The sequence below is a fragment of the Phalacrocorax carbo genome, chromosome 6 (assembly GCF_963921805.1).
Source record: "Phalacrocorax carbo chromosome 6, bPhaCar2.1, whole genome shotgun sequence".
NCBI lineage: Eukaryota > Metazoa > Chordata > Aves > Suliformes > Phalacrocoracidae > Phalacrocorax > Phalacrocorax carbo.
This window is the reverse complement of record NC_087518.1, coordinates 41,835,286-41,854,692: the sequence shown is the minus strand read 5'-3', so window position 1 is coordinate 41,854,692 and position 19,407 is coordinate 41,835,286. Positions and strand designations below refer to the sequence as shown.

General features: G+C 39.7%; 1 protein-coding gene across 1 annotated transcript in view; it reads left to right on the top strand.

Annotated features, from left to right (window-relative positions):
- The window catches only part of CACHD1 (cache domain containing 1), a 114,822-nt gene that overhangs the window by 83,359 nt on the left and 12,056 nt on the right, over window positions 1-19,407 (top strand). The window contains exons 8-17 of the mRNA XM_064454899.1: window positions 2,387-2,536; window positions 3,640-3,873; window positions 6,364-6,513; window positions 7,084-7,207; window positions 7,730-7,847; window positions 9,374-9,542; window positions 11,577-11,719; window positions 12,326-12,507; window positions 14,203-14,313; window positions 18,231-18,353. Coding sequence (XP_064310969.1) covers window positions 2,387-2,536; window positions 3,640-3,873; window positions 6,364-6,513; window positions 7,084-7,207; window positions 7,730-7,847; window positions 9,374-9,542; window positions 11,577-11,719; window positions 12,326-12,507; window positions 14,203-14,313; window positions 18,231-18,353 — 1,504 coding nt within the window. The remainder of the gene's footprint in view (window positions 1-2,386; window positions 2,537-3,639; window positions 3,874-6,363; window positions 6,514-7,083; window positions 7,208-7,729; window positions 7,848-9,373; window positions 9,543-11,576; window positions 11,720-12,325; window positions 12,508-14,202; window positions 14,314-18,230; window positions 18,354-19,407) is intronic.

Below are 19,407 nucleotides of genomic sequence, written 5' to 3'. Positions count from 1 at the left end.
GTTATTCGAAGAACATCAGCTGTAGAATCTTACAGCATCCTTCTACATATCTTTTGATGTTTGGCACTGTTTTTAGATTAGGATTAGAATGTTTTGGTATATTGTTCATTAATGTGAAAACACATAGTTTTTTTAGGTTTCATACCAAACAATTATTTTGTGGCACAAGTACAGAAAGTTGAAAGAAAGGCTTTGGATTTCGTTTTTATCAAAGTGTGAAAGATTTTGAAGACCTAATGTATATATAGCAGATTTCAGAATTCATAGGGTGAGACACAATAGGTTTGAGAAGAGGATGTTTATAAAACATGTCTCATTTTCTTGTAAATAATCTTTTCATCTTTTTAAAACAGAAAAATAAACCTAGAAGAAAAATATCATTCATTTTACTGTTAATTTTCTAACATCCTGTTCCCGGAGAACAATGTCTGGGTGTGTCGGGGAAGCTATTGAGATACAGCCTTGCTCCCAAATTTGCACTGGAAAAGTTAGAAGGGAAGTACTGGTACGAGATGGAAAAATTGTGCCATTAAACACGTCTGAATTTCCTGCCTTATGCCGGCTCCTATTGCAGTCCTGCTCAGCAGACCCTCATCCCAAAGTGTAAGAAAATTTTCTGCCACCAAGTACCATCATTCCCTGAAAACACTCCAGTTAAATAGGTAGGGGGTGTGTGTGCCTCTCTCTGTGTGTGTGTGTATATATATATATATATATAAACTGCAGCATATGTATATGTTATATACACACACTATAGATAGGTGTAGTAATGGTACACCGATTATAAGGGCCTTTTACAGCTCTCAGAAGTGTAATATATCAAATAGCGTAGGATGATCAGCTATTGAATGATAAGAGGCCCTGTTTTGCACTGGGCCCTAGTGCAGACTTAGGACTGACTTATGTTACTCCTGCTAGCAAAGCTTTAGACTGCAGCATCATGCCTGGCTGCAGTATATAATAGCTATGCTATAGCCTATGAAACACATTAACAGTTTTCCTTAAACTATAGACAAAACTATATTAATACCTCGCTTTTTTTTCCCTAGTTTTAGCTTCTTTTTTTTTTAAAAAAGGCAGAAATTCCTCCCAAATTAGCAGCTCCTTAACTTGTTTGTATCAAAAGCTAGTTCTGGCTGAAATTCTTTTCAAGTCATGATGGCAAAATGTACAAGTCAAAGCATTCGTACCTATTTTTAAAAAAATCTAAAAACCAACCAAAAAACACAAACCGAAAACAAGCTGGATGAGACAACAAAGTTGATGTGTAACCAACTAACCTCATGTGCTTCAGATTATAAGATGGTGTATGATCCCTACAAGTGTTTTAATTATATGCATAAAACACTTTTAATACTGAGGTATAATATGATGAAACAGGATGAGGTGTGAGCAGTGATTTGAATTTACATACCCAAAGGCTTTGAGGCAGGCCGTTCACCGAGAACATACTCAGCTGGAAAAACGTGTTCAACTTCATAGGAAACAAGCCGATGAGAAATGGCAGTGCTGTGTCTCATTTCTCAGGCATTACGCTCTAACCTACACCATACAAAAGCATTGGGTCCCTTTCATCCTGCAGCATCCCCCACCTATTGCACTGCAAGTCAGGGACTAAATTGCAGCAGTGCTAATGCAGACGCAGAGGAGGAGGAGTGAGTGAAAAGGTCTTTTGCAAGGATTTTGTGTTTCTCGTGTACATCTGTTGGGCTGCCTGCTACCGTGCTACAGCAGGGGCTGATTGCATGGCCAAACCTGGCAGGAAGGGAGGCTGAGGAGGGTCCCATGAACAGCAGCAACAGCAATGCCAAGCCCCTTGCACAGCTCTTGCAGCAGCAATGGCTGGGAAAGCACCATGCGCTTTTCATGTAGGAAGTGCAATCAGATGCTCCCCTGGGATGCAGTGCAGCTCTGCTCTCTAGAATTGCAGGACAGCAGAAGAACAATGGGTTAGGAGCTGAAACTTGCAGGTTTTTTTGCTTTTGTTAAGCCCTCTCCAGGGAGTTAGAGCAGCTTCTGCAGCACACTGCTTGCTGGTCTTGGATGCTCCTGTCCAGTTACAGCCAGGCCAGAAGGTGCCTGTGAGGTCTGCTCAGGAGACTTTTGAGGAGCACTCAGGAGTGCTTTTGGGTATCTGGTAGGCCCCAAACCAAACAATTGTTTCTTAAATGCTTTAAATTCTTAAATGCTGTGAATGGAAGTTTAATAACAAAGGATATAATTCATAAGATGGCAGTGTGTTTATCCATTGTAGATTCCTGTGAATCTCACAATTGAACCCACGGGCAATGTATGGTTGTAAGCACATGTAAAGGCTCTTACCACATGACTTGCCTGAGTTAAAAATCTAATGCACTTTCTGCTATATATATATATTTCTTTTTAGATACCGATATGGTCATAATTTATCTCTCGGCTGGGATTACATCAAAAGATTCTTCAGAAGATGATAAAAAAGCTACTTTACGTGTCATCAATGAAGAAAATAGTTTCCTCAATAACTCAGTAATGATTCTTACTTACGCACTTATGAATGGTGAGAAATGTTTTTGTATTTCCAGTGGATGAAAATTCCCTTTCATTGTACAGCTAGTTTATTAAGCTCATCAAAATGTAATTCCACGCCTTACTGGGAGCAGTTTGTTAATGGGTTTTGGCCTGTGTAATCCAGAGGCTGCATCCAGATGTTACCTCTTTGGTGTATAAAACTGTGTGCCACTATATGCTCATATATCACAGTGCAGCTGCTCAGGATATAAAGTATTGTTGTCTAAGTTGTCTAGTGGCAAGCAGACTGAATTAAATTTGATAGCTGTTGCAACTGTAAACCTTCCTGACGCTGCCCGTGTTTCCTGGTGCAGCAAAATGAGAGTATACGTGATTTCTATTTCAGTTGTTAGCCAAGCAGCATGAATGTAACATCTAATGTAACCTGAGGTGCTTCAATAACTTAGGACCTAACTTAAGAGTGAAGTTAAATATGAAGATCACACATGCAGTAGTTTGGCATCCTGTGCTTTTTTAATAAGAAGGCTGTAAGCTGTATTACTAAAAATTGCACGTGGACTCTAGCCAAGGAAACTAATGCTTAAGCTAATGTATCATTTGACTGTAAATTGAAATACTCATTTGAGACCTAATATGTACACACGTCTTTGATTTGTCTGCAGGAATTGAGGCTGGGACTTATGTAAAATGTGAAACCTTAATGTTTAAGCTAAAGAACAAAGCCTGTTATCTGCAAGGGTGTATAATACGCTTCTGGTCCTTCATGTGGACTAGCCACCAGTGGAGAACAAAGAGCTGTCCTGTGGATTTATGGGTCACATAAGTCTCTGTTAAAAGATCTTGTTTAAAGTGCTGATGTGAACAGCATGTTGAATTTTTGCACTGTGCAACAGTATGTAAGAGGCAATCTTATTAAATTTTGTACTAGCTAATTACTCTTCCTAAAACTGTACTAGTCTTTCCGAACTTTACCTTAACATTTAAAGAACCCTACGGTATATTCAGTCCTACAGTATAGCATAGTTATTATTTTGCTTTTATTGACAATACTTTGGAGTAAGATACAGAAGTCCTGATGGAAAGTAAACTTCTTCTATCTCCTTCCTTCTGTTTCTCACATTTCTGTTTCAGAGGGAGTGACAGGTTTGAAGGAACTGGCCTTTCTGCGAGACCTGGCAGAGCAGAACTCAGTGAAGTACGGGGTGCCAGACCGAACAGCCCTACCTGTGATCAAGGGAAGCATGATGGTCCTAAACCAGTTGAGTAACCTGGAAACGACAGTTGGCCGATTCTACACAAACCTCCCCAACCGAATGATTGATGAGGCAGTCTTCAGTCTGCCTTTCTCAGATGAAATGGGAGACGGTAAGTGCTTACACTGAATTTAGGTATAAAAATGTAACAGATTAGGTTCCTTTTTGTTTACATACTCCTAAATATACTTTAGTCTTATAAGGTGATGCTTTTAGGTGTGTTCTCAAGGCAAATGTAAAATCAGCCTTTCATGCCAGTAGGTTTTTTTATCTGCAGAAGGTCTAGTTATGAAAAAAGTGGTAATAAAGCATGGAGCAGATAGATTCAGGATGGATTCTTGGGAGTGAAATTTGTTCTTGTATATGTGTACGTATACAGCATCCATAATTTAATTTGTGGAGAGAAATTCTTTGTACTTGAGGGAAGCAATCTTCTCATGTTGAAATGACAGCCATGACCATGCTGCACCATTGCAGCGTTCATTATTTCAGTACTTCTAAATGTCTTGGGGTCTTACAGGTAGACTCAGGGGATTGCATAAGTCCCCACAGTGGAGGAGAGAACAAGTTGTTACCATTTGAGCCTCCCTTTCCTGGGGAGCCATGGATGTGACTTTTGAGTCATCATTCCTGCTGGAGTTTCCTTTTTTCTGTCTTTGCACCCCAAGCAGTGGCTCTTCACAACTAGTTTAGCATCCATTTCCCTGCTGTGTGGCTGTAAAGGAGGGGGATGCTGGAAGCTGGCAGACCTTTGTAAGAGGAGGAAGGCAACCAGCTTAGCAAATGGCACAAAGAGAGATTATTAAATATTGTCCCAATTGTGTTATCCTTAGCTCTTCCTTTAGCTTCAGCACACTTGGTCTGCCCCCAGCAGTAGACAGGGCAGGAAAGCTGAGCTGGCTGGTGAAGAATATCTCAACGCAGCAGATGTCTGTAGTCTGATTCTCCCGTCAGTTTCAAATTTATGCTGATGTGGTGGGAAGGTGCATGGATCTGCCCTTTTACTTTAAAACTAGATGCCACATTACTAAACACTGTGTGTTCAACTTGGTCTGATCTCACTACTACATCCAGTAATGGAGAGACTGGCGGTGTAGATACTGATAGAGACTTCTGGGAGCGTACCAGTGTGTGTATAAGATGGCACACATGTAAGAAATGCGGAAATTAGTTTAATTTGTGCTCAGGGTAAGCATGCACTGCAGGATGATCCTATTTGTGTTCTTGCCAGGGGCAGGTTCAGGAGGTAGGGAGCGGTCTTAGGCTGCTCCCACAGTGCTGGCAGAGCTCCCCCAGCTGGGCACACACCCAGCCGGGGGTCCCACTGCCTGAGCTGATAATTGGTTAAGTGTCATCAGTTGTAAGCTGCAGAGAGAAAATCCTTTTACCTTTGGGATCTGGTGCCCTTCCTAAAGCTCAGTGTACATACTTGGAAGATTGGAGCTGTAGGGTTTACCCCTGCTAGTTCACGGGCAGCTCACCTGACATTTCTCTAGCACTGCTCCAGTGCTCTGAAAACAGATGTGACCATCATAGCGATGTTGGGAAATGCATTGGTGATTGTATATTGCTTTGACAATTGAGCAATTTCTGTATTTCTTCATTCAGGACTTTGCATATTCTTAGTCTTGGCTAGTATGTAGAAGTAGTTGAGGGCTACACTGAATAGTTTTCAAGGGCTGATGAGTTTAGGTTGCACATTTGCCTTGTGCATTGAGTCCCAAAACAAATTTAACACTATTCCTGAGCAAATCTCTTCTGAGTCAGAACGCTTGCTACTTTCTGCATTTCCTAACCTTGGTAATTAAGCTGTATTATTACTCTCTCACGAAGCCATATCCAAGCACAATGGAAAATTTGAGCAACAGAGGGATTAGAAATGGTGCAATAGAGGAGGCTTGTCTTACAAAACTATCAGTGTTCTTAAAAGCTTATGCATGCAAATTAATCTTATATTGGTTGAAGGAAAAGAGTCACCGAGTTTCCAAATAGCAGTGGTGTAGAAAGTAAGAGAAATAAGGTATTACCAAGAGTTCTTACCTCAGGCACAAGATGCATCCAAACCATTGTGTGATTATGGGTTTCATTCCCAGTACAGTGGCCATACTGATATTTAGTTAAGCAGAAGAGGTTTAATATTCTTGATATGCAATCATCCCTATTGTTGCTTTACAAGTACAAATTCTCTTCCTCCCTCCTCCCCCTATTTCTTAAATTGCCTTAAATGATGTTAAGGGAACAAAATACTATCTTGGCTTTTCAGGCAAACGCATTTCTTATCTGTAAGGCATCCACTAGTAGACTGACAAACCCCAAAACATTAATTGTGGTGTGTATTTTAATAAATGGATTAAATGCACCTTAGGTCACTATCAGAAACATAGACATTTACTAATTAGGGAGAGTGGCTAAAAACAGCCAGGCATGACCTGCTCAGCTTCCCTTTAGGCCTTCCAATTTTTGTCCATATTCCAGCAAGTAATACTATATAAAGTTTAATTCAATAACATTTTGAAGTGATAAAGTGCATGCTCTGTTTCCTCTAAAAATAATTAAATAGATACTATTGATGATTGGTTTATGTTATTTCTCTCATTCTAAGGCCTGATAATGACTGTAAGTAAACCGTGTTACTTTGGAAACCTCCTGCTAGGGATTGTTGGAGTAGATGTTAATCTCGCATATATCTTGGAAGATGTCACCTATTATCAGGACTCCTTGGGTTCCTACACTTTCCTCATTGACAATAAAGGTAACTTTTTGGCTCAGATAATCTCTTCTAGTCCCATTGAGATCATTAACCATCAAAAGGAAACTCTTAATTCTCATGTCTCTAGATAGTCTATAAGTAATGAATGATGATATTTATTAAAAGATTAATTGCATGTCATTTGGTTAGTTTTCCCTGAGAGTTGCCAGATGGCTGGAGACTGTATGTGGATTCACGACTTGAATTTTCTGTACTGGAGTTTTGGTATGGAAGTGCTTACTTGCTGTTGAGATTTTCTATATGTGTAACATTGAGGGTTTCTGTATAGGTAGGGCAAAAGGCAAAACTGGTGTATGTGTGTGTTCAGCTCTTTTCCTCTGATCCCAGCCTCTTTTTATTGCTTGGTTCTTTGACCTGTCTTTCATTTGCAGCTTATCAAGTTCTTAGTTTGCAACTTCTTTGATTATCACATTTGTTAAGCCTTTGTAAAAATTGTATGTAGTTACTGTATTCTTTTTCTTTAGCCCCCTGAAAATATTAATGAAAATATTCATCCTGGCCTCAGCTGTTATAATGCATTCAATGTCTGATTTTGTGTCTTTATTTTTTTAGGATACACTCTTATGCACCCATCCCTTACCAGGCCCTACCTGTTGTCTGAACCACCGCTCCACACAGATATTATCCATTATGAGAACATTCCTAAATTTGAGCTGGTGCGCCAGAACATCCTTAGGTAAGGAATCGGGATACAAGTCCAAACACTCTCAGTCCTTAGGGCACTAGAAGTATTTCTAGAGGAGTTTTAAGAGAATATAAGGTAAAGTCCCTTTTCCTACAACATCTGGATACTCAGATGGATTTATTTTTTTCCTTCCCCTCCTCCCCCAAATGTGGAACAGTTCTGGTTTGGTTTTTCCTCCAACTTTTTACATTTTATCATTTGGTGTGCTAAGCAGTGGTTTCCACAACTGATCTGGGGGATACTCTTCCTAATGCCTCTCTTCCATGTCAGGAAGAATTTCCATTATTTGGTCTGGGTTTTTCTTTAGCCTTTGTCTTGTCTGAGTATGTGTTTTAACCCAAAATGTGGTGGTACACAAGTGCATTTTCAGCATACGTACACTTTTTCTTCACCTAAGACAGATAACAGTTAATCTCTTCATATCTTATGATATTTTTATAAATTTACAGTAGATGGGGTTTGCTTCAGAGCTTTCTCAATGTTTAATGAAATGCTGTATATTTGCCAATCTAGCATTCCCCTGGGCAGCCAGATCATTACGGTTCCTGTGAACTCCTCACTGTCTTGGCATGTAAACAAATTGAGAGAAGTTGGAAAAGAAGCCTATAATGTCAGCTATGCGTGGAAAATGGTAAGGAATAGAAGTGACAGTGTTGCAGGATGGCATTAGAGTAAGTTCATATATTGAAGAGTACATTAATGTACTGAATATAGTAAAGCATGAAGTATTGCTACATATTGAAGTATGAAAGGTTTGAATTACTCAGAAACTGCATGAATGTGAGGTGTTTTAGTTCCAGTGAAGAACCAATGAAACTACCATTTCAGGTTTGCTACCATGTCATCTTCAGAGATGTGTCTGTATGGATACCTGTGCTCTTTCCTCGTGACGGCACTCATTTCATAAGACACGCATAATGTACAGATACATAGAGATTATACTCATGCTTTCCCAATGGAAGCAAAGCTATACTGGTCTGGATGTCATACTGCAAGCCAGGTGACACGTAAATACCTACCACATTTCAATACAGTGCTAAGGCAGGGTTTAGTATTAAGTCACTCTTTTGCTTAATACTGTTGTTATGTTTGGGGCAGAACAGTATGATCCATTCATTAATACAATTGGGAAAATGTCAGCTTCTTGTTCTGATACTGCCTTTTTGCAGAACTGAATCAGTAGTCAGTGATGTTTGCTGTAATTTAACGCTTTTCTTACGAACATTAGTTATATTGAAGCTTTCATTGATACTGATTACAATATGTATGCAACAGGCTATATTATCAGTAGTAAGAGCTTTAAGAAACCTTCTAACAGCTGTCTCTTCTTCAGTTTTGAACGTATCTGAACACTAATCTTGACCCAAGGATTAAAATGGAATCTAAGGTTAAATATAATCCAGGTGAATTTCGCTGATGCCAGAAATAATTGGCGGCTACTTTGTGCCAACAAACTTAGGAGGGTACTTGTGGTTCATTTCACAGCATTAAGTTAAATCCAACTAAAAGATTAAGCTGAGCAGTTTTAAGAGATTAAATCTGTCATTGTTTAACAGAAATTCACATAGGAGGATGTCTGGAGCTAATTTTCTAATGTTGTAACGCTACATTAAATATCAAACACCCTTGCAGAGCAGCTGGGGAACTTCAAGTTTTGAGTCTGATATACTACAGGATACTTGAAATATACAAACCAATAAAGCAAAATCTTTGCAGATTGAGGAACAAAATGGCAGTCTTAATGCAGTCATTTTTCCTGAAAACTAAATATTTTTTATTTTGTGCATAGACTGTGGGAAAGTATTTCTTGTACAGCAGGATAGTTGTAATGTGGCTGTATGGGACTGAGTTGCTGTAATCAAGTCTCTACCCTGCATGGAGAGCAACATGGCTTGAAAGTTTTTATCTGCACAGTACTTCTCCCTGTTTCCTGTAGGATCGAGTCCATGTTAGCTTCTTTTCTTTGAAAGGAAATTGTCTGTTTTCAGAGAGAGTGGGAACTGTGATCCTGGAGAGTATGGTGAAGTGTGGTGCCACCTTCCAGAACTAGATGAGATGAGCAATTGAAGAAAAGAGAATGAATGCTAAATAGAAAATAAGTTCTGTAACACCTCCACCTTTTTGTTGCAGTTTGATGACTTGCCCTTGTTTTTTCAGGTCCAGGACACGTCCTTTATTCTGTGTGTTGTGGTGATACAGCCAGAAATACCTGTTAAACAGCTGAAGAATCTGAACACTGTCCCCAGCAGCAAGCTCCTGTATCATCGACTGGATCTTCTGGGCCAGCCAAATGCCTGCCTGCACTTCAAGCAGCTGGCTACCTTAGGTAGAGCTTCCTTGCAGTTTGTCTTGACCTCGCGCATATTTCTGTGAAGTGTGGCAGCAGAAAGTAAAACTCTTCCAATGTTTCATGAGAAATACTCTCTTCTGGAGATGCTTTTATTCCCAGGGCTGATTTTTCTAATCAGATGTACCTCCTTATAACTCTCCATTCCATTAATCATAGCTACCCTGCTCAGTGTGAGCACTTGCATGGGTGAACGCAGTGGGACTGCTCATCAGACTACAAGATAAATGCACTGTGAGCCTTGCTCAATCAAGTTCCCAGAAAGTGGCGTGGGGAGACTGAGATATGTCTCACCAAGCTTAAAACTAAGTTCTCTTCTCTTGGCTGTAAAGTAGCTTATTGACAAATAAGTAGAACTAAGTCCCAGCCAGCCATGCAGGAGAACTTTGGGACTTTCGATTTATACAGGTTTTTCACTCCCATAAGCATTTAATATCATCGATCCATGTGAAGTCAGAACTTATGCCTGTTGGGGAAACTGAGAACTCCTGTGGTGTGATGGTTTCCAGACCCTCCTTACCTGCTTAAAAATTCTCGGGTTACTGATGTGTTCCTGCTTTTGATGAACTAAATTGATTCTACTCTACCTGACCAATTTCAGTAGTTGCTCAAACATTACTGGAAAGAGGGAGAGTCTCCATGGCAGTACAAGTTCTAGTGTCTGGAAGGGATAGAGAACTTAAAAAACATAATGTGTCCTAAGAACGTAGAGGTTTTTTTAATATAAGCATCATAAGTTGCAAGCTTTCATATTTAAGTATTAATCTATGCTTTATTATAAGAAGTTCTGAATTAACTGCTTTTGTTTGTAGCAAGGTTTGAAGGTCTTATGGTGGATTAGCAGCACAGTTGTGATATTTTTCTTAGCTATATTGCAGTGCCACAAATAGCTAAGTGAGATTAGACTGGAGGAGTTATGGAGGAACTTGACAAAGCTATGGAAATTGCTTTGCCAATTGTTTAAAATACAGCGTTTTTATCTCTCTTTAATGTGGTGCCTAGTCTTGATTATCGTATATCCAGAAAGACAAGATATAAATGGAAAATATATTAAAAAAAAAAAGCAGTACTAAGCTGATAAGTGGAAAAGCTTCATGCAAAGCAAAATGCAATCACATCAGAATATTTGGTCTGGGAAGCAGATGAAGAACTGCAATAGAAGTTCATAAGTGATGACTGCAGTACATATGGTCGCTGGATGTATGGTGATGTGTTTTAGAGGAATGTGAATAAAAGCAGAACACTTCACATACTCCAGTGAATTTTTTCCTCTGGAGACCATTACACACAGGGAAATCTGGTTCCATGGGTCAGATATTCAGAAAAGGAGTTCTTCTCAACCTTCAGCCCTGCATCATCAAAATCATTTTTCTTTTTAAAAAGAAAAATCTGTGTGGTATTGCAGTTTCTGCACAATGAAAGTTTACTTTCTAGTCTGTTCTGAAAATCACCCGACAGTTACACTTTTATTGCTAAGCTCCTTCTTCTGCGCTTGTAATTCTCCATTTGTTCGTTATCTGTAATTGAAAGCGCTTGTTTTCACTTTCTTCTGCTGTATCTAACCTAAACATGGATAATATATTATGCTAAAGAAGAAGAAATTACTTTTCTTAAGGGAAAATAGCTTCTGTAATCTTTTGAAAGGTAGTAATTCAGAAATTGTTTATACTTTGAGAACAAAGGCACTCAAGTCTACCAAGTGACACATGGTGATCAGAGTAAGTGGACTAACTTCTCAACTTCTGTATTTTGAAGCAAGAAAGGTAGTTCATGTGAAACATAAGTTTTGTCAGTGGCTGGGCAGGCAAGCTGTGCTGGTAAGTGCTCTGGTGTGGATGGAGAATTTCACGTTTCCTGTGCTCTCTCACAGTCCATCCATGACCTGGAGGAGCTGTGCACTTTGCATACTGAAGTGTGGGAGAGTGGAGGATACTTTTTGGTGGTATGAAGGGGTTTACTATGCAATACATGCAATTCATTGTCCTTAACTTTCTCATATTTTGCTATTTTTAGAAAGCCCTACGGTAATGCTCTCTGCAGGCAGCTTCTCTTCTCCGTACGAACATCTCAGCCAGCCTGAGACGAAGCGGATGGTGGAGCATTACACAGCATACCTCAGCGACAACACGCGCCTGATTGCCAATCCTGGCCTTAAGGTATTTCCTCGGTGCTGATCACTCACGACAGCCCTGGAGACCCTGGTTTCCTCATGTCCCATGCCTTCATTCAGGAGGGGAGTATCTGAAATGTTGATCTCCTCGTGCTCATACAGTTCTGGAGTGGTGTTTTGGAGCGGTATTCCCATGCCTGGAGAGAAGGCCGTAGGCTTGAAGGCCCAGAAGAGTGGAGAGAGGAGGGAGAGGGCTTCTTCCCCTAGAGGGGGGAAAAATGTTGATAAGCAGCTATTGAAATGAACGCTAGAAAAATTAAAGTGTCAGTAAATTCTCAGCATAAATATCTTTATGTTCTTAGGCATATAAATGAGAAATTTTTATTTTGTGTGCAAGCGGAGCAATATTTGTATTTATGTGAAGTAAAAATGCACATGCTAAAAGCTACAGAGATAACGACAACAATATTTCATTATAATAAGCGTTTCCTTTGCTTGGAATGTGCCAGATCTGTCTGGTGTGAGAAGACTTTAAAAAAGTAATTGAGTTTAGATGATCTCCGATCACTCTTTAGGAAACCCCGCAAGCAGCTTATTATCTTTTCATGCAAGTCTTAGAGGAACCCTGCTAGGGTCCGCCTTTGTTTTGCAGTTCTCTGTCAGAAATGAAGTAATGGCTACCAGTCACGTCACAGATGAATGGATGACACAAATGGAAACGAGTAGCCTGAACAGTTCTATTGTGCGCCGTTACATAGCAACCCCCAATGGGGTGCTCCGAATTTACCCCGGTTCCCTCATGGACAAAGCATTTGATCCCACCAGGAGACAATGGTGAGTTTTTAGGGTCCCGTTATGAAAGCTTTGGATAATCTTGGAGGGCAATAAGGAAGATATTTGGTATCAATTTCATAGCCTGGGTTTTTTTTTATAGCCAGCTATAAACTATTTAACTAGAAATGTTTTCATTGTGGGTAAAAGGCTCAGTGCTTAAATACAGCTTGTTAAAACCTTTATTGGTTCTAATTTCAACCCTTTTTATTTTGAGTGATAGTTTCTGGTTCATATCCCTGCTATGGCAGATGGGAGTATAAATATTGAGAAAATGAGCATCCCCTTTAGGGATTAGCTAATTCAGGAGTGTTTTCAGCTCCTTGTGCCATTTTTGGTTGTTAATATTTTAGTCTTTTTGTTTGTTTGTTTACAGTGGGTTTCATTGCTAATTTAAAGTAGGAATTTGCTGGCTCAACTGTGTACTATTAATTATGCACTAGCATCTGATTTGGGAAAACATTTGTATACATTACAAATGAGAGCCTGAGACATGAGAGCACTCTGGAATGTGTTTTGACGTATGTGCTTTGTTGAAAGGAGCCAGCCAGGTGCTGCCACACAGTGATGCTGGGAAAGGCACAAGCCAGCGCTGGGTCCCAACCCTCCAGCTGTACAGGGAAGGCTCTGAATTGCTCCTGGCATCGGCCATGCTGTAGCTCTCCTGACCCATGTTTTCCCTGAAAAAAATCATTGCCATAGCTACTGATTAGCTTTTCTTCATGTTTTCTTCCTTTTTGTTGTTTATGTTTTTGCTGACAGATCAGATGGTGGAATTCTGCTCTCTTTGTTTTTTTTGGTTTTTTTTTTTTTGTAGTGAGGCAAACAGGGTGCATTCATGTTGTAAATTAACTGAATGCACTTTTACAATCCCTAGTCTCCATTTTAAAAGCTCTCAAATTATTTTCATTATTGTTTTGGGGAGGGTGTTTTTTTTGCTTTCACACTTCACTGATTTTTTTGACTCACGGTTTTGAAAAAGCCTCCATGTGCAGCGTGCCATAGTGTCTTGTTTTTTATGTAAAGCCAAATGGCAGCATTTTGGAAAGAAGACGCAGGCAAAGCACTGGTAATAAAGTAGAATTCAGTCATTTTTGCAGCACAGTCTAGACTCAAGGGTTTGTATACTGGAAAGCCAAATAATAGATTTTTCATACACAAAAGTGTTTCCAACAGTTGGAAAGTTTTATAAACTTTCTTACTACAGTAGGAAGATACTTGATGTGATTGTGGCTCACTTTATGTTGACAGTAAGTTTTAAAAGAGTTTATAATTTGTAATAACTTTCTGACATCTTTCCAGATTTTCATGTGTGAATTCTGCCTATAGGGCGTCCTTTCTCCTGCATTTGCCACATAATAATTTTGCCAATGCTTGCTTTGAGTTTGAGACTCTTCTGGCACTGTCATACATCGTTCTGGGGAAAAATGTCTAAAATGACATTAAACATATTCTATGCAGAAGTCAATTCAGCTTTTTAAATGCAGTTGTATGTAGTGAGGAACCATTTATTGAGCAAGTTTGTTTTAGGTCTGGCTCCTATTCATACTTAGGTATTTGTTTAATATTAAGAAACATTAATTTGGTAGCATGTTGTTCATAGTGTGCAGAATTCAATGTTTGTCTGTGTTTCTGCAAAATCAAGTTTACAGTAACCATTTTTTGCTAATTATGAGTGTTTCTTTTGGCTGCCCTTAGGTACTTGCATGCAGTGGCTAATCCAGGACTCATTACATTTACTGGTCCCTACTTAGATGTTGGAGGGGCAGGCTACGTCGTTACGATCAGTCACACAGTCCATTCTTCCAGGTAAATGGTGTTTTGAGGTTTATGTCAAGCAAGAATAGTCTCAATTAGCAACTCCATCATGTTCAAGAACTGAAAACCAAACCTGGTTTTGATAAAATGTGATATAACCTTGTGTAGTTTCAGTGGAAATAGGATATTGAAACACTGTGAAAAATCCATGGTCTATGAATAGGTTTATATTCTGTAGCTTTATTCATATACAAATAATAACAGCCTATAGAAAAAAAAGATTGGTGAGAATGTACTCCTGGACGAACATGAGATGAAATGTCATGTATGCAAGACAGGGACCTAGGAGGAGAGGGATTGCTTTCATTAGGCAGTTTGGGATATATTCCCTCTCTGCTGGTAGTCAAATAGACTGATGACTTTGTTTTTTCATCAAGATAGCTAATCTGTAAATTTCCTGAAATTACTCACACTCCTGAAGTTGTATGTACCAGGGTGGTGTTTGGAAGGGAATAAGAGGTGAAAGCAGATCTACCTAACTGCAAATAGAGGTCAGTCCACGGGGTGGTTTTAATTAAAGATCTGTCTGTACTCCAGAAATTGAGGGAGCTCCTCGTCTGGGCTATTTAAATTCAGCACTTCTGGACAGGGGCTTTCAGGGGGAAGAAGAATTTGAGGAGAAGCCTGTAAACCTTCAACTGCCCTTACAGGAGTGCAGAAAACAAATCAGAGTGGAAACAGTGGCCTGTGCCTTTGGGATCAAAACGAAAATGAACATTAAAGCCATATAGGAAGAATTATTAATTAGTCTTCTGTAGCTTAAAAAAAGTAAAGTGGAAATTCTAATGTATCTTCATTCAAAGCTGATCAAGAGAGTCACAGTGTTCCCTTTATTCTCAGTACAGTGTAATACCACCAGGAGAACTGGAGTCAGTCTCTCTATGAACACCTTGTCAGTACTGGAATGACCCTTTCCTCGAGGACTAGAATTCTTTTGTTTCAGCTCCCTCCTGGCCAGGCCCCCAGCCTAAGGCTGAGGTTTGATTTGTGATGTAGGCTGTTTAAAGGAGGTCAGTTTATAGACTATTTACTAAACCTTTCTAGCATAAGCTCTCCCAAGTATCAGAAGTAGTAGTTACTCATTTTGGTTTTTCACACGGAGTCTCTTCCAAGACTTTCACTGACCCCACCAGTACAAAGGTGACTTCTGACATTGCCCTGGTAAATACATATCACAAAGCCAGCAGAGCCCAGGACACTGTTTTTCTTCTCCTCTCGGTGACATCTTGGCTTTGTTTGGGATTTCCCACCACAGGACATCTGCCTGTCTTTTTTGGCAGGAGTATCAGGCCTAATGCCTGCGTGGTGCTTCTCACAGAGGAATTTACTTAAGGGAAATAAAGCACGTCTGTGAGAAGAAAAGTGCAGTTAATCAAAATTCTGATTTTTATCTAGGAAGGGATGGTTTAGTTAGCTTTAAGGACTTAAAGCTCATGTGGGTTATTAGAACATGGTTAAACAAAGTTTGGCAGATGTGAATCTGATTCCTGGGTAAATATGACCTCTAAAGCTTATAGTCACATGTGGTTATAATCCCCAAAGAGGTCTTAGTTAAAAAAAAGAGGGTGGCAGAGGAATCAGTAGAGTTAATAGGCATACTCGCATTAGACACTGCTGTGTGGGTTTAAATAGCCACATCAGTTTATCTGGAACTGATGCTTACCTCTCATTCCCATTTTATGTATATCTTATTTCTTTTTTGGAGGCTGGGAATAGAAGATTCATGGAAGAAGTTATTTAGTACAGCTTGCATCAGCAAACCAGAAGGATTTAATGCTTAAAACCAAAGCCAAAATATTTACAGTGTTCCTAATGGCTTTTTGTCTATTAGGACAGAGCAGTAACTTCATAGCTTGATGCCTTGTCACATGCAGTTAAATGTGTCTGTGCCGCTTCACTGACATCCTTTTTCCCATTCCTTCTCCATGTTAAAAATAAATCAAATGCAGGCTTTTAGAGTCTATATTTATGAATCTGCAAATTAGATTTGACTACATCTTGACCGAACATCTCCAAAAGCAAACAAACTTTTCAGTCCAGTAAACAGAGTTGGTTTTACATGGCCTGGGGGTTGCCAGCAGCCTCTATTTTGTATAGCCCAGCTGTGCTGTTCAGTTATGTTCTTTTTCTAAACATTTTTATTCCCATGTTCAGAGATAAAATAATTTAGAAGAGTACATTTTAAAAAGTAGTAAGTCAAAGATGTCTCCTTTGCCATCAACATAAAACCCATGTAGGTGCAAAATAGCACACCCTGCGATTTGAGGGTGAGCTGACCATTCCGTGTCCTTCGGGAATGAGCTGTAACTTGATCCGGCCGTGCCATCTTAGTGCTGCAGGAAGCAATCCTGGAGGAAGTGGGTCTTAGAAATGTAAGAGTGACAGGGATTGCTCAGTAGCCTCAGGCTACTGCAGGCCACCACATAATATCATAATTTTCATAACCTGCCATAATTAACATTAGTTATTTCCCTCTATTATTATATTAGAAGGCTTTTGTTCCAGAACCTCGCCGCTTTGATGCCCAGCTGCCCAGTGGGGATTTGTGCCTTAGCTCAAGTGCCTTGTGTTCAGGAGGTCTTGCATATCTGGATGTTTCTCTTGAGGGGAAGGAGGGAATTTTGCCAGGACAGGAAGTTTTGGGAAAATAACAACATAAATAGGATATAATTATTATTTGGAGCTTTCAGGATCCAAATGGTCTCAGCCAAATGTCAAGACTCTGTCCAGGACTCCATTTGCAATTGCTTCACTGATGGTGAGGAAAGTTAAAACGATACAACTGAGCAAAGTAGCGCTTTTTTACCTTTATAGAGCTGTGAGAAAATACACTTCCATACGTCAGCCTGAGACTGTTTTGTTGGTCTTTGATGTTTCGGTTGCTAAGGCAACTGAGTACATTCCTGAACTGGTGTGTAAAAATAGGAACACAAGCGTATTTTCAGTATGGGCAAAGTATTGCAATTCAGAGCAGCTCTTGCTGCCGCTGCTGGTGAGCATCCACAGAACTCCAGGTTCTGCCCTTTCCCTAAACATTTACTTTATGGTTGCCCTACACTGGGGAAAGATACTGAATCAGAACATCTGTTAAGTGATATGATTTTAAATGTCACTTGGCTGTCCGAGGCAGTGGGAGGCCGTGCCAGGTTAATGTGAATTACTCCTGATTAATTCCAGCTAGCACAGAAAACTGGCCTGTTAGTAGGATGTGATTTGAAGCATTTAACATGGTGCTCATTAACCAGTACCTAAATTCCAGCTAGTTGCCTGGTGCAAGGTAACCTCGTTCACATCTGTACCTTGGCCAGCTTTTTTTTCTGGCTGAAATTCATAATCATGCCTACACTCTGGAATTTTAGGGATTTAGCGAAATGTCTATGACAGCTTCGTATTCAGGTCCTAGTGCTGGGGGCTGAGCAAAGAGGAGCAGTGCAAAGCATAAACCCCCGCAAGGTGGTGGGGATTCAGGTGCTAGAAATGCAGAAGCTGCCTCCTGAGTTCATTTTTGCAGGTGGGGAATTTTTAGTCCTAGTTTCTGTTGCTGAATATTAAAAGTCTATAGGTGGTAGGGGTGTATGCAAGAGTCAAGGGAGAACAGCCAAGACGGGTCGATTCCTGGGCGTGATCCAGCCATGGGCTGCCTCCTGTCTCCTCCACGTGCTGGTTGTATGAGGTGCAATTTATGTGGAGAGACTTCAGGATTTGCAGCAAATAACTAGCACTGTTAAGACACTGTTCTCTCCGTTTACAGCTGCTATAGCTGTTCATTTAAACACAAGCAGGGTGAACTGAGCCGCAGTGTGGAGGTGTGGATTTGAGCTGGTCATTTCAAGTAGGAAACTTGAGTAATTAAAATATGAATTATTAATACAGCCATGAAAGTCTTTTTCTTCCTCCCCTCTTTGCAGTGCACAGATGTCTTCAGGACATTCGGTGGCAGTAATGGGCATTGACTTCACCCTGCGATACTTCTACAAAGTTCTCATGGACCTGCTGCCAGTTTGTAATCAAGACGGAGGAAACAAAATAAGGTAAGCCGTTCCTTCCAGGCAATAAATATCTAAAGCCCTCCCCACCCCCCACCCCCCTTTTCTTTTCTTCCTTCCTTTAACCAGATGACCCAGAGGTACTTTCCAACTTAACATACTAGGATTCTCTTACTGTCAACACATGTTCTCTGATTTCCACTAAAATTTGTGCTTGTTCTTCTCATAAAGATTATGTGGATTTTTTTGTTATTCAAGACCAAACTGCCATCAGCTAAGTAAATAGTCCACAGGAATATGAAACCAGAAGATAACTGGTTTTTTTGTTGTTGTTTTTGTTATATTTAGACTTCACTGAAATCCTGGGAAAAAAAACATTAAATGAACACACTTCCCATTCTCTATTGTTTGTTTTCATTTTACCTATTTAGTTACTGTGAGCATGTAATAATGATGTATTATCTCTAGTTATTTTAACATTGATTATTAAAATACACTTTTGATATATTTTTCTCAGAAATACATAGCACTGCACTAGTCAGAAGTCTGATTTCACTTGGAGTATCTAGTTTTATTTAGACCTATGCATATCTTAATTGTTCCTCTTTCCTTTACCCTTTTTTAAAAAAATCACGTTGTGGGGCAGGGGTAGATGCTGGTTTGGATCTGGAGTAACTGGATAGCATGGTTCGGGCATTAATGTTGTTTCTTTGTTTTTAAGCCTTGAATTTAGGAAGGGAAGCGGTTTGGTGTCATCCTCCTAATTATCTTCTGGTTTCGTTTGGGTATTTTTTAATATATTTTATGGTATATTAAAAAAAAAAAATAATCAGGATTTCTGGCTTAGCATTCCTCTCCCCCCCGCCCCCCCCAGTTAAAAACTATTAATAATCAGCGGGGTCAGATGCTTTATTCTGTTTCTACATACCTGAAATGAGGAATTTCAAGCATATTGCTAAATGCTTTGTTAGACCATTCTAACACGGAAGCCAGATCTAATGCTTACAGCCTCTGCGTAAATGCACACAGGTACTAAGAGACAGCTGCTCTAACTGTCTGGTAGGCATCTGGGTTTTTTAATGTATCTCTACTAAGCTTT